At 46.2% G+C, this 15,917-nt stretch overlaps 1 protein-coding gene across 1 annotated transcript in view; it reads right to left on the bottom strand.

Annotated features, from left to right (window-relative positions):
- The window catches only part of MTNR1B (melatonin receptor 1B), a 65,040-nt gene extending 51,400 nt beyond the window's left edge, over positions 1 to 13,640 (bottom strand). The window contains exon 1 of the mRNA XM_029601707.1: positions 13,457 to 13,640. Coding sequence (XP_029457567.1) covers positions 13,457 to 13,640 — 184 coding nt within the window. The remainder of the gene's footprint in view (positions 1 to 13,456) is intronic.
- Positions 13,641 to 15,917: the final 2,277 nt, after the last annotated feature.

Below are 15,917 nucleotides of genomic sequence, written 5' to 3'. Positions count from 1 at the left end.
GAACAATTGGCAGCAGGTTAGTGGGGGTAGACTGACAATCCGAGTCACACCAGCTGCCCCCTGCCATCTTCTGCTTCCCAGGCCAAGCTCTTCACTCTGCTGATATCCACAAGAAGTGGCCTCGATTGTCTGATCACGCTCCTCTTCCTTATCTGTTTCCCCCAGACATGGTCACTGCCTTCCACATAGGCTTTTCAAACAAATGGTTTCTTTTCGACCCTTATTTCTATGCATTCAAATGGGCTTGATATGGCAACCACAATACTTCAAACAATAAACAAAAAGGAGAAACAGAAGGTGGAGGCCCTTGTAGCAGGACTGTGCCTCTGGCCACTGATGTTAGCAATTCAATACGATTCACTTCTCCCCCAGCTGAACTTTTTGAACTTTATTATGATAGGAAGCTACTTTCTCCTGCCTTCTCTCTGCCTGGCTTCTTTGTGACTCGCCAGTCTCCCACCTACTCCACTCTGCAAAGGGCAGACATTCAATCCTCTGGCAGCTGGTGGTGGTAACTATTAAAAAAAAAAAAAAAAAGAAATCCATGTAGTCCTATTGCCTGCGCTGTTGAAGCCCGCAGGACCATTTTTTCCTATGGTTCCTAATGCTTGCTGTGTGTAGGGTTAATTCTAGGCCTGGCCACTGATTTTCTTAGTAGCATCATTTCCCAGATCTTTCTGTGATATTTTCCAATGATATTTTCTCAATGACCCGATGAGAAATCAGGCCAAGCAACAGAGTAAAGTGTGGATATAGAACCCCAGACCAGACCACTGTCCATGAGCAAGAAAAAAAGCACCTGCAGAAAAAGTGAAGATCAACATCTATGCGGAGTGAGGGCAGAGTCCCATGGTCAAGAAGGAAGCATGTAAGGCAGGGCTTCTCAAACCTGTCCTGGGGACCCCACAGCCAGACGGGTTTTCAGAATATACACAATGAATATGCATGAGATAAATTTGCATATACTGAGTCTCCACGGTATGCAAATATATCTCATGCACTATTTAACTATTAATCAAATAATGGTCCATGGTCGGTTTCTATCACCGAGGCCCAAGCCTAGGCCTAGGTCAAATGCTGGGGCCTGTCCTGAGGCCAGTTACCATCACTGAGGCCCAAGCCTGGGCACAGTCTCAATGCAAGAACCCATTCCATCTTGGAAGCCTGGGCCCAACACCAGAACCCAGCTCAAAGTTGGGTGCTGATGCATAACCCCGGGCCTAAGCTCAGGCCTTTGCCTGGGCCCAGTTCAAGGCCGGATCCAGTCTCCAAAGCCCTAGCAAAGATTGGGTCCAAGATTGGGTTCAAGGCTGGGTCCAGTTACTGAGGCCTAGGCCTGGGCCAGGCCTGACACCAGGGCCCAGTCCAAGGCTAGGTCCCATCACCAAGGCCTAGGCTTGACACCAGGGTCTGTCCCAAGGCTGGGTCCTGTTGACAAGGCCTAGGTTTGATGCTGGGACCAAGCCTTGGCTTGGACCCAATCTTAGGTATCTCCCCACACTTGCTTTACAACTGTAAAACATAAGGGCATAAAACAAAAAGGACCAGCTGGTGCCATTTTATTGCACAGCCTTATGTTTGTACTGCCGCACAACAAAATGGCACCAACTTGAGGCCTTGCCAGCACCATTGTGCATTGGGAGATGGCAGTGGTAGGTGGTAGGATCACCCCATAGACCCCATAGAAGGGTTAAGTGGGGGCCAGGAAGGGAGAGGGGTGGGAAGGTTTGGGGAAGTCCCCTTTTTTTGTTAATGAACAATGAATGGATATTTTTGAGTAAGTCAATTTTTGGATTGTTCCATTTGTAAGGAACCAAAAATTGACTGTTTTGTTATGAAAAGTTAATTCCTTTTCAACAAATGCACATTCTAGTAGATAATAAGTTGGTGACAACGCTTGCTTACACAACAGTGTGCTAGCATAACCTAGGGAGATTGTAGATCTGATACTCCAGGCAGTTTGCTTGTGAAGGATAGGTGCCAGGAAACAATAGCTGTTTTGGACCTAAGGGGAGGATGTGCTAGAAATGTCTGCAGATTACCTATCCCAAGAAAGGCATAATTTGAACTGGTTTTGTTTGAAGAAGTACTTTTTTTTTAGTTGGGACTAAGTTGAGAATGTGTTTATTTACTTATATCTGTTCCCCTTTTTTGACAACACCCAAAGTGGATAACAAATTCAAAAACACAAAAGCATAGATAGAAAACAATAAATACAAAGGCATAAAAACAAGGTATATAGTCATTCTGTAACAACAAAAAACAAACCAAGCAAAACAAAAGTAAGACACAGATAAATCAAAAACCTAAAATCCCAGTTTTCATTCTCAAAATATTAAAACATCAGATAATGTATAAGGACAGATCAACACACCCGCAAACAACAATCCTTGGGTATAAAACCTAAAAAATATAAGCAAAAATTATAATAACTGATGGTGTGATAAAGTTAAAAACTGATATCATTAAAGAAATCTTTACTATGAAACAAAGATGCAAGCACTTACTCAAAGCAAGTTTGCAAAGCCAAGTTTTCACCTGACATGTGAAGACTAGATAGTTGGTCTCCAGATGGATTTCTTTAGGCACACATCCTAGAATACCAGCACTGCACACAAAAAGGGCCAAGGAGAACAAAATGGATAAACAATAAGACATAGGGTGAATGTTTTCAAAACAGGATATTCAGTGTAAAGAGAGGCACACCCAGAGTGCCAGTCAACAGGGACACAAAGGAGGATCAGCAAAGTAAGCAAAGGAGATCAATCACTTCTCCAGTGTTTCGTTAGATGATCATTAAGCAGGCAGTTTTCAAAGGGATCCTCTATGGATAAATGAGCTTTTACTTGTGGAGAAGGCCTCTTTGAAAGCCGCCACCCCCCTCTGTGGGAAAAAGGAGTGGCACTTGGGGTGAGGGGGGGGGGGGGAGGCTTGACAATGTACACATAAGGAGTTTATTTCTAACTCTCTTCACATGCTTCCCGGCGGGGAGTTTGCAGCCTGCAAGCCCTGCCAGTACATTTGTACCTATGGACCCTACTGGACCACCTATTTTCAAAGGGAAACTCTGCAGAGAGACTGAAAATTGCCCTCCCCATATAAGCAGTGTGTACAGAAAGAGTCGAAGGCTGATTTGCAGCGCATCAGTCCTATGAGATTTCTTTTTTTAAGGCATTCAAATTGCATTGCTTAGGCTCTGTTCCAGCCCTGAAAGCCATGTTATATTTAAGCAAACTCCCAAACATGTTTTAGAAAGCAGTTGGAATCCAGGTGGCAGTACAGACTGGGGGATGGGGGTGGTAGGCATGGGCAGCAGCTGCTAGTGATTAGGCGGGGACAAACGAGGCATCACTGACTTTGATGTTGTTGAGGGGAGTGGGGTAGGATCCTCCCCCAGGCTTAGCCTAAGGACAAATCTCAGTGAGTGGCCTTGATCAATGACCCAAGTACCATCTTGGCTTTCAGTGGCGCCACTGATGGCATTTATGGGTGGCCAATGAAGACCAAGTTATTGAGGGTGAGTGTACATGACTTAGTGGTGCCGGATTCTTTCAGAAGCCTACTGCCAAGGAATCAACCAAGTCACGGTGGCAAACCTACTGTAGCTGCATTCGTACAGCAGGCTCTCAAGATGAAGTAGCAGTAGTATTTCCAGATGGACCGCAGGTACAGTATCTTTAAAATGACATTATTTGCGCTGTGCGAGGGATGCGTTTGCCCAGCCACCTTCCATCTATTCTAATCAAGCTCTCTGTTCTGCCGTGCTTTGCTTTGCTATTTTGTGTCGTGCAGCTGTATCAAGGTATGAACAAAGAAAGCTGCAGCTTATTGCTTCCACCAGGTACTGTCTCCTGAGGCCTGGGATCGTGGGGAGGCGGGGGAAGGATGAGAATGGTCAGAGCATGCATGTGGCTTCTCTCCATGTTACTGGTCATCTAATTTCCTCTTTGGTTTAAATAGCTCAACTAAGGCAGTGGTTTTCTGGAGAAATTAGTGTGAGCAAGTGTTGGGCTGCAGATTCACAAGGCAGTTCTCGCGGAAGCAGGACTGCACTTACAATATGGCCAAACATCAGAATACAAGGTTAGACTGTTTCACGGATCAACTGCTGCTCTAATGAGCCGACGAAGCTGCAACAATTCCTTTTCTTCCGTTCTTTCTTTCTGCTCAGTGTCACAAAGATTGCTAATGCTTTCTCTCTTACTGCTTTGTTTTAATCCACTACTGAGGAGGATCTATGGGTATCTGTGACCCGGACTGGCCTTGGTTGGAGACCCAGCGCTTGGCTCGATGGACCTTGGTCTGTCCCAGCACATGGCACTTCTCATGTTCTTATTGTAACAATTTAATGTAGTGAAACCACTGACACTGGAACTGTAGGCTCGTGCTCCTAAACAGGGTCCTAATTTGAGACAGTTTCAGCTTCACCTCCACGTTTATTACAACCCGCCTAGGGTTGACATCTTATTCCTACTCCAAGTTGACTCTATTGCTTGCTTCAGGTGACAATCCATGATTTCCGTTTTTCCATTAATATTGCACCAGGAGTTCCTTTTCCTGCATCTACCTGCCATGATCTTTTAAGTCAAAGAATACATGGTATCTTTGACTTGAAAATATGGAAGACAATTTTCAGAAAGATCCAGGTGCCTAATCAGGGAGTTGGGCACTTAGATCCCTGGGTGTGAATGTTACCTTGGGCATTGCAGCCAAATTCACGTGGTTTCATTACGGGGGAGTGTTTAGGTCAAAGGAGAAAAGTGCGAACAAAGAATTACATTTTTTAATTCTGCGTGCATCATTTCTCCCTTAGAACCCCACCAATTGCACAGCTTGCAGATGCATAATATGTGGGTAATTTTATTTACACATATCTTTAGGAAAGTTTCAAAGTGAAACTCCCTAAAACTGACTAAAGGTTTACAGGTACTGAAGATCATCTGCAGTTTGCCACTTTGCCACTGGGTGGCTTAAGACCGAATTTTAAACGGCCTATGCACCTGAAAACTGGGAAATGTGTGTGTGGCCGGGCTGCGTGCGCGCCACTGGGATTTTCAAAGTCCCGCAGCTACGAGCATATATCCTGGTATGTGCCGAAGAACCAGAATCGAAAAAAGGGGCAGCCCGGGGGAGGGCCGGAGCGGGATCTGGGGCGGGGCATGAGTAGGCCCGGGCAGTGTATTAAGGCACTGTCCCATTGCCGCACATGCCGGGAATGCCGAATCTGCGCAACTTGCTCCTGCTCTGGAAGAATTGAAACAAAAAAAAACCAGATAGTGGGGTTTCAGGGGTCGAGGCAGATAGGGGAAAAGGGAGGTAGGTTAGCTAGGGGGTTTAGGAATTTCCCTCCCAGTCCGTTCCTTCCCAGTCCACTCCTTGGAGCGGACTGGGAAGGAACTGGGGAAAGGGCCTATCGTGTCACCGCTTGCATCTACCAAAATCCTCCCCCCCCTTACGCGGACGAGTCGGCATTTCTTCACAGCCAATATAAAATCGGGCACATATGTGCACACGGGTAGCAGATTTTGTACTTTGCGTGTTACCACGCACATGCTATAAAACCAGTGGGTCCATGTGCGCATGCTGGGAACCACGCAAACATGGACGCCCGCACGCAGATTAAAAAATCTACCCTTTAGTGAATATTGCTGTCATGATTCAAAACCTATAGCTTTTTATGTCAAGTTGCTCCCAACTCTTAAAAACTAATTTGAAAAAAGTCTTTCAAAAAACGTTTATTCATGGTGCACTCAGTGCTGGAAATGGAAACTAGTCACAACAGGAATATGTTTCTTGTGACTTACCAATACTCTGGTCCCTCTTTGCCCCATCATTCAGTCTTACATAGACACCAAACATTGCACACAGCAAGATTCACTCCTGTCCATGTATGCAGAAATTTAACCTACGTGGCGACATTACCCTGGAGGGTAATTGTATAACCTAAAGTCTGTGGGTATACATGTGCATAAATTTGCATACGTTTGCTTTGAAAATGCTCAGGTAATCATGTGATAAGGGTATAAGTTGAATAGCGGCCAACCTAGAGGCTAGGGGGGTGGTCCAACCGCACTAGCCCATCAGGGATGCAATGGTAAGACTGGGAGGGAGGTCCAATGGGGTGGGCTAGGATGGGGGGTTTTGTGGCCTGGGGGCGTTTAAAGGCGGGTGCATATTATTTTACACAGGGGCAAGGTTGAAAATGGGAGGGGAAGGGCCAGTGCAGTACAATTTTAAACATTTTTGAAAATGTGTATCTATTGTGGCAGCCTCTAGAGGCTGTGGGATGGAGGGGGTCTCACAAGACTCCTGTTTTTTGGGTTTTTTTTTTACAGTTTGGAGGGGGCTTTGTTCAGACTCTTTAACTAAATGGTGGCTTTGGGTGGAAGTGCTGCCATCACAGGACAATTGTAGGCCACCTAACCCATGGTATCTTACCACTAGGAAAAATGCAGTGCAGTATCCTAAGCTACAGTATTGAAACCCGCCGCTTAGTAAACCCCATGTTATCTTCCTCCTCTAGGGGAAAGTACCACAGCCTAGCAAATGACCCCCTAAGTTTGTGCCTGACGCAATGGAAGATAAAGTGACTTCCCAAGGTCCCAAGGAGCAAGCACTAGGATTTTAATCCTGGCTCCCCTGGGTCAGAGCCTGTTGCTATAACCACTAGGCTACTCCTCCACCTGTGGGGAATCCCAGTTTGTGTTCATTCAATTTAAACCCATGATTGCTATGGAGGGAGAGCGAGGGAACCTGAGTTTTATCTCTGTCCAACATCCTCATTTTTCTCCTGCATGGTTGCATTGCTTCTGCCTCCTCATTTCCCAGAACAGTCTGAGGCTGTTTTCATAGCTATCGGAACCCCAGTCTAGCTCATTTTAAACATTTGGTATCCTATTTTTAATTCAGCGTAACAAAACATATGAAACAGTATCTATCATTACCTCAGTACAAAATACAGACAATGAAGACAATTTTCCAAGTGATTTGCATGGGTAAAATGCATTTTATTCCTGTTAATTGGTTAAAAAGCCATGTATTGAACTGGAGGGGAGGGTGTGTGTGTGTAGAGGTAGGCAAGGGGAGGAAAAGTGTGTATACAAAGATGACATTTTTATATTTTTACACATTGAGAATTGTTATAAAACCCACAGGTAAAAAGCATATGTGATTTTGCCTCAGTGAGGACAGTTTGAGAATGATAAGAGTACATACATGGCCATACACTACACTACTTAAAGGATTCTGCTTGCAACTTAATTGCTAACAGTGGGAAGGTAGCACAGAGGCATGTTTTATATAAATGCTTCTTCTACATAAATGCTTTAGCAAGCATTTATGTAGAAGAGTAAATGCTTGCTAAAAGCAGGGGAACCTCCAGAACTCTGTTGTCTTTTTCAAGGGCTTTCAAATGAAACAATAAACAGCTTGGAGAAGAGACAGTTTAGAGGGGATTATGACAGAGGCCTACAAAATCATGAAAAGGACTTGAACAGGTTAATGTAAATCAGTTATTTCCTCTCTCAGATAATAGAAGGACCAGGGGGCACTCCATGAAGTTAGCAAGTAGCTCATTTAAAATAAATTGAAGAAAATTTGTTTTCACTCAGCGCATAGTTAAGCTCTGGAATTCATTGCCAGAGTATGTGGTTACGACAGTTAATGTAACGGGTTAAAAACGGTTTCAATAAGTTCCTAGAGGAAAAGTCTATAAATTGCTATTAATCAAGTATTGCTGGCAGTAGTAGAATGGGATCTACTTAGTGTTTGGGTATTTGCCAGGAACTTGCAACCTGGATTGGCCACTGTTGGAAACAGGATGCTGGGCTTGATGGACCCTTGGTCTGACCCAGTATGGCAACTTCTTATGTTCACATTTATCCATTCTACACCTCTTCTGATTTTATACACCTCTATCATATCCCCCCTCAGCTGTCTCTTCTCCAAGCTGAACAGCCCTAACCTCTTCAGCCTTTCCTCATAGGGGAGCTGTTCCATCCCCTTTATCATTTTGGTTGCCTTCTCTGTATCTTCTCTAGTGCAATTATATTTTTTCTGAGATCCGACAACCAGAATTATGCACTGTATTCAAGGTATGGTTTCCCCATAGAGCGAAACATTTGCATTATATCATTTTCCATTTTATTCACCATTCCCTTCCTAATAATTCCTAACATTCTGTTTGCTTTTTTGACTGCTGCAGCACATTGAGTCGACGACTTCAGTGTATTAGCCACTATGATGCCTAGATCTTTTTCCTGGGTGCTAACTCCTAATATGGAACCTAACATTATGTAACTACAGCAAGGGTTATTTTTCCCTATATGCATCACCTTGCACTTGTCCACATTAAATTTCATCTGCCATTTGGATGCCCAATCTTCCAGTCTCAAAAAATCCTCCTACAATTTATCACAATCCACTTGTGATTTAACTACTCTGGATAATTTTGTATCATCTGCAAATTTGATTACCTCATTTGTCGTATTAATCCGATTTTCAGATGATACAAAATTATTCATTTTGTCTGAACATTTCATATTTGTGGTCACTTGTTCTGTATTTGGTGAATTTCTATACATGTTGTGCACGTGTGACCGAGGTGAGGGATTCGCCTAACATGTGGTTTCTGTGTAGGGATCTGTCACAGTCTGGCATGATACTTTTTCTAAGTAGGAGGTTGTGAGGGAATGTATAGGAAACTCCCTCAGGCTACCTTAAAGGACTGGGCACAGCTATCCTGCCCAGTCCTCCTTAAGATACGGAGCCACAGGGAATCCTGGGTAAAGGAAGGAGCCCTTCCTCAGAGGAGAAGACCTCAGGCCCTAGAAGGGTTAGACAGGTCTTGGGTTGCTGATGGAGTCCTAGTGTATATTAAGACTTCCCTGTGTAATGACGGAGGTACCTGAGGCTAACAGGGGAACTCTTGAAGTGTTTTGCTGTCATTTGCTGCCTGTTTTGAAGTGGTGAACTGCTGAAGCGTTTCGTTTTCCTTTGCTGCCATTTTGTTTGAGTTTACTACCACTGTAAGTAAAGAGCACTGAAGCACAGTCAGAGTGTAACTGTGATTTCCTCTGACTGTTCCTAACCCACTGAATACTCAAGCTACCACAGAGGTGTATTAGTGTTCTAGGCCCAGTGTCATTTTGCTGTTCTTCCTTTTCCTAGGGAGGGTTTTGTTGTTTTGATATGGCAGGTTTGTTATGTATGTGCTTGGGTGTTTTTGTGAACATGATTTTGCATTTCAGAGTACCTGGAAGTGAAGGGAGTTTGATTATTGGGAACTATTTTATCTGACAGAAAATGTTAATAATTCATCAGTGTAAAATATTGTGGAACTTAGTTCAAAATCTCAGGACCAGGACATTGAATTTACATGTTGGGAACAGCAGAATTTCGTCTGATTTGACTCTTCTAGTGCATAATTCATTCTTTTTTTTTAATGCAGGACGTATCTGCCATCCTCAGATTTTTGCATTGGATCTGAAATATTTTGTGTTAAAACTTTGACTGTGATGCCTATTTTCAAAGGGGCGGATTTTAAAACGAGCGCGAATAGCCTACTTTTGTTTGCGCTCCAGGCGCAAACAAAAGTACGCTGGATTTTAGTAGATACGCGTGGAGCCGCGCGTATCCGCTAAAATCCTGGATCGGCGCGCGCAAGGCTATCGATTTCGTATAGCCGGCGAGCGCCGAGCCGCGCTGCCTACCCCCGTTCCCTCCAAGGCCGCTCCGAAATCGGAGCGGCCTCGGAGGGAACTTTCCTTTGCCCTACCCTCACCTTCCCCTCCCTTCCCCTACCTAACCCACCCGCCCGGCCCTGTCTAAACCCCCCCCTTACCTTTGTCGGGGGATTTACGCCTCCCTCTGGGAGGCGTAAATCCCCGCGCGCGAGCGGGCCTCCTGCGCGCCGGGCCGCGACCTGGGGGCGGGTACGGAGGATGCGGCCACGCCCCCGGACCGCCCCGGGCCGTAGCCACGCCCCGTACCCGTCCCCAAAACGCTGCCGACACGCCCCCGAAACGCCGCGACGACCAGGCCCGCCCCGACACGCCCCCGACACGCCCCCTCGGAGAACCCCGGGACTTACGCGAGTCCCGGGGCTCTGCGCGCGCCGGGAGGCCTATGTAAAATAGGCTTCCCGGCGCGCAGGGCCCTGCTCGCGTAAATCCGCCCGGTTTTGGGCGGATTTACGCGAGCAGGGCTCTGAAAATCCGCCCCAAAGTGTTTAGGCTCTTAACTTTTGGAGTTAGGCTCCTAAATTGGTCCTTATGAAAATTAACTAGGGCTGCTTTCTATCTTTAAGGTCCTAGTTTCATTAGGATCCTAAATTTAGGAGCTTAAAATGTGGGTGGCTACAGGGGCGGGGTTCAGGTAGGCAAAATGAGTTAGGGGCTTAGCTCTGATTTTTCAGCACCTAAATGACCCCTAGATTCATTAAGCAGCGATGTTTATTGCAGAAGGGGGTCCCACTGTCATGGGTGGGGGTCACCGTGAGAAAGGGGCCCCCTTCCCCCAAAAAACATCGCGACTGATTGGGGTGTGTTCGTCTTGTCTCATGGCCAAACCCCGCGGAGCAAAAGAACGCACCTAGCAGCCCTTTAATGCGATGGTAGCCCCATCCTGAAGGGATCACCATGGCCTTAAAAGGCTATTGGCCCCCCCAAAAAAATGTGTTCCCAAGTGGGGGGTCAGGGCTGACCCCCTTCTCAACCACCACTCAAGACGGCCCTGATTCACACAAAGTATTAAAAAAAAAAAAAGCCCGCATGCGACAGTGCCAGCCCTCCATCCCTCAGTCCATCAAATAAAAAGGTTGTCCTGCTCCTGGCCCCCCACCCCCCCTAGAGTTAAAACCATAAAAATGAGGATCCTGGCTCTCTTCCCGTACTCATCCGCCACCCCTGAGAGGAAAAAAAAAAAAAGTAAAGTAGGGTCCCAGCCCCATATCCATACCCACCCCCAGCCCCAATTCTAAATTACAGTCCAGGCCCCTGGCATCCCCCCCTCCCTCCCCACTCCATCAAATAAACATCTAGACCAGGCCCCAGCCCCCTTTACCATACCCACCCCCCTCTCCAAAAGGTTAATTAAAAAACAGGGTCCCGGGCCTTGCCCCCCCTTCAGCCACCCTCCCTCTGAACCTTAAAAAGGATCCTCTGACAGGGCTGGTGCCATTTTCCAAAATATCTCCGACTGGACCTTTTCCCCAGCATTATGACCGGGGTAAGGTCCGGGGTGGGCAACAACTGATCTCTTCACCTCTCCTCTGGGTTTTAAGAACTGTGCTGGTAAGCAGAGAGCATAAGAAATTGCCAATCTGGGTCAGACCAAGGGTCCATCAAGCCCAGCATCCTGTTCCAACAGAGGCCAAACCAGGCCACAAGAACCTGGCAATTACCCAAACACTAAGAAGATCCCATGCCACTGATGCAATTAATAGCAGTGGCTATTTTCTAAGTCAACTTAATTAATACCAGGTAATGGACTTCTCCAAGAACTTATCCAAACCTTTTTTAAACCCAGCTACACTAACTGCACTAACCACCTCCTCTGGCAACAAATGATCATTTGCACAGGGCAGCAAAACAGATAGCACCAGCCCTGCCCCACCTGACCTACACCTGCCTATGGGAATGTGTTTTTTTAACCCAGCCAAAAGTGCACATAATACAGAGGTCCCATGCATACTTTCAGCAGGAAAGAGAAGGGTAATTTTCACACATCCAGTTTACCCTTGTAAATACCCATTTACCTGCTTAAATGGCTTTACAGGTTGTCCTCCCGCATGTTTAAATAAGATAAGATGCATAATGAATATAAAATTTTAAAAAAACCCCTTCTAGTTGTAGCAAGAAATCAAATTAAATTGTTTAAGAATCAATGTATAATTCCACTTACAAAATGCAGTTGAAACTTTCCAAGAATGCTACTTACTCATGATACAGTCATATCACATCTTTAAGTGGTTTATTACTGAACTGTGACTTTACAAGTTTCAAATACATGATACCTAACCATGTGCCATGTACCATTAAATCTGTACAATTTATTTGACAGTAGAGTCATTAGAGAGCTACAGATACCCAGCATCAAACTTGGTTTTGGATTTCAGAAAGCTTAGTTTGTGGGCATCACAAGGCATTGCATTTTAGTGCTCCACTTCGTCCACTCTTTCAACATCCCGATGTTGGCCTGATAGTCACAAGTATTACCAGGAATGCTTGCTGGTTTATGAATACTTAAATTACTTTGCTTCTGTCCTTTGCAGTGAACTAAAAGTGGCTGCCAATAATTAAAACTGAAATACAATGAAAAGAGAAAATTTTTAACCCTTTTAAGAGCATATCAGACAGAGTTTGCGTTTCTCAGTCACATTTATACAGTAAAACAATGTTGTAAAATATGCCTATGCACCTTACGTGATGGTCAGACTCTACACAACAGTGCAGAAATCACAGATATATATGCTGGAGAAAAAATAATAATGATAATTTGAATTTGTACAGTATGTCAACTTTCATCAATGCACTTTATTTTAGAGACATTAAGGTAGCCATTTCTGGAATTAATGGCCTGGTAGCACATTTTTTGAGGTCTGGACTGCATGTAAGCCTCCAAGGGAGACATGTGAAAAGGAAACCCTGTTGATATTGTTATTATTATTATTACTACTACACAATTACAGTTTGTAGACTGAGGTACATGAGGATTAGGGCCTGTAGACATGGAGGGGGTAATTTTGTAACACTGAGCATTCAAAGTCAGCAAATATGTGCATAAGCTACACCAGTTTTCAAAGCAAAACTGCCTAAGTCTGCTCTTAAAATTATGCCACCAAATCTTCCCACACAAGTTACAGCTGCTGAAATATCTGCACGCATATTTTCCTGAAAATGTGCGTGCATGCTTGTTGAAATCCACAAGTATGCAATTAAATCCAAACCACTTCCCAACTTTGTCCCCCAGAAAAGCCTCTTCCCAGCGGAGGTAAAATTGTGCACTAACAGGACATGGGCTGGACGATTTTCTGAAAGGTCATTTTCTGCCTTTAAAGAGCTGTTTTACCCACAGAAGACCGTTTGAAAATTACCCTCAAAGTGGGGAAACCCCTTTAGTAGATCGGGCCCTATGCGAGTTGGGTTAGGATGTCAGTGACAGAGAGGGACCGTTTTAGGTGACCAAATAGCCTTTTTGTCAAGTCGATCGCATGCTTAAAGAGGGCTTTTTTTTCTTGTGTGTCCACGTTGTTAGACCGAGCTAGTTATTCCTCGACCTCAAATCATATTCAGAATAGTTAATTGCTGCATACATTTGTTACCCAGACTGAAAGATCGTTAGGAAAGATTGTTCTAAACTTTGACAAAAGAACATTTCCAGCCGTGTAAACCTAAGGAAAGGCCACCCTCTGCCAACTGTGAGGTGCAGGATCCCTTCCCCCCTTGCCCGGTCTTACCTGAGTTTCTCAGCTTCTTATTTCGGAGGACGGAGACGATGACCAGCAGGCTGCCTACAATGTCCACCACGGTGATGAAGATCAGCACGCTGGACAGCGCCGTGACCGTCCCGACAGCCCGCGGAGCCTCGGGCCGGCCGTCCGGCTGGCAGCAGTTCCGCGGGTAGGACGCGTTCTCCAGCATCGCGGAGGCTTCCGCTCCTCTTTTCCTCTCCTAATCCCCCCCTCCCCCCTCCCCCTAGAGCATTTAATTCAAATCTACCGCCAGCAACTTTGGAGCCCGAGCTCTTGCCATGCTGCCGCCGCCGCCGCTGCTCTCCCTCAGCCCTTCCCTCCGGCTCTCCCAGGCAGAGCTGCGGAGCCCCGGCGGCAGGCGGACCGGCAGCCAGGGCTCACTGCAAGGCGCTGATGGTTTTATTGCCTTGCCTGATCCCCGTCAGTTTAGAATTCACTTTCATGTTTTCCAGGGAGGGGGATCCGGAGGAGCGGGTCGGATAGAGAGAGAGAGAATGATAGTGCAAAAGAGCAAGAGCAGCAGAGAAGAAACTGGAAGAGAAACAGATGATAGCGGGGGGGGAGACAGTGAGGGGGGGGGGGCTAAATCAGAGAAACAAATTGAGTGAGAGCTCGAGAGCTCCGGCCATCTGCTCTTCCTCTCTGACGACTGGCGATGAGCCAGAATCCAGGAAACAAAGACGCCTGACCTGTCCTTCTCCTAAAGATCCAGCGATCAGCAAGGGGGGACGCTCCAGCCCAGGAGCCTGAAGGGAGACAGAAGTAAGCGCCGCCCGACAGACTCATACACCCAGGTTCTGGCTGCCCCTGACCAGCGGATCACCTGAGCCTTATATGAAATAAAAAAAACAAACTGCTAAAGAATTCTGGGGCTGGGGGAAACGTCAAGACTGCCCTAGTGAAAGCTGAGTTCGCAGTACTCTCCTCGCTGTCAGGAACCGTGGCCGGGCTGCTGTTAGGCGTGAGTTGAATGCACTTCTTAGGAACTGTTTCAACCAAATGGAAACTGCAGTGAAGAAGTGAAAACGTGGATCAAAGAGTTCTCCCTCAGATTACTCTTCAATTAATGAGTAACTACCAAGGGTGGCTAAAATGTTTGCAAGACTTGGTAATGGAATCTAGATAACAGTATTAAGGAGATCTAGAAGTAATCAATCACTGGTAATGTCATGTTGGGAGCTGGCAATTGGTATAGGAATGTACTATTTTATTATTTTGAATGTTACATTGTATTTTGTGTTATAATTGTACACCGATGAATAAATAAATACATGTTTAGTGAAATTACCTAATATCATAGTCTTGTTTAACTTTAATAGAAAAAAAAAAAAAGTCCTCTGGACCACCAATCAAAACATATTCATATACCAACAACCAAATCAAACGTGAAAAAAATGAACGAGAAAAAAGTTATGTTCATACCAATCTGTCGCAACCCTAAGGTGAGGATTTTCAAAGGGGCGTACCCCCCCGTGCGTACCCCCCGAAAACCTACCCCAAACCCCCCCTGCACATGCCGAGCCTATCTTGCATAGGCTGCCGGCGCGAGTAAAGCCCCGGGACACGCGTAAGTCCCGGGGCTTTCCTGGGGGCGTGTCGGGGGGGGGGGGGGGGGCATGTCACGGCTTCCGCGTCATCGGGGGAGTGTCGGGGGTGTGGTCATGGCCTCCGGACCAGCCCCTGGACTGGACCATGGTGCGCCGGTGGCCGGCCCGGCGCACGCAAGTTAGGCAGGCGTAACTTGTGCAACAAAGGTGTGTGTGTGTGTGGGGGGGGGGGTGTTAGGTAGGGGAAGGAAGGGGAAGGTGCGGGGGGGGGGGGGGGTGGAAGGAAAGTTCCCTCCAAGGCCGCTCTGATTTCGGAGCGGCATCGGAGAGAATGGAGGCCAGCTGCGCGGCTCGGCACGCACCGGCTGCCGATTTTGGGCAGCCTTGCATGTGCAGACCCCGGATTTTAACAGATACGAGCGGCTACACGTGTTATCTATTGAAATCCAGCGTACTTTTGTTTGCGCCTGTGCGCGTACTTTTATAACATCTACCCCTAAGCTTTTTACAGGAAAAGTGAATTTTTTTAATGGTTTAACGGTTTTTATTATTTTCCAACAAAAACAACCAAATAAGCCGGAGGTAGGTGTGTCCTTGAGCCCACCCCCAGCATCCAAGTACAAGCAGAACAACAACAAACGGAACCCCCAACCCCCCCCCCCCAGATTCTTCCAAAAAACAGCATCATCAAGAACTCGAAACAGCATTCAGTCTGTAGGGTCCACATTACTTGCAATGCACCAAACAGCGAAGGTGCCACTCGCTCAAGCATTTAGAATCAAACTTCAAGTGCAATGTGGAAGCGACTGGATGTATGGTTGCCACACCGAGAGGAATCGCCGTCTCGCGGTAGGAGATTGCCTCGCCATCATGTTCTCCATGTTCATCATCGAGTGGAA

The sequence above is a fragment of the Rhinatrema bivittatum genome, chromosome 5 (assembly GCF_901001135.1).
Source record: "Rhinatrema bivittatum chromosome 5, aRhiBiv1.1, whole genome shotgun sequence".
Taxonomy (NCBI): domain Eukaryota; kingdom Metazoa; phylum Chordata; class Amphibia; order Gymnophiona; family Rhinatrematidae; genus Rhinatrema; species Rhinatrema bivittatum.
Note: the sequence above shows the minus strand (reverse complement) of the source record. Positions and strands in the feature narration are given on the sequence as shown.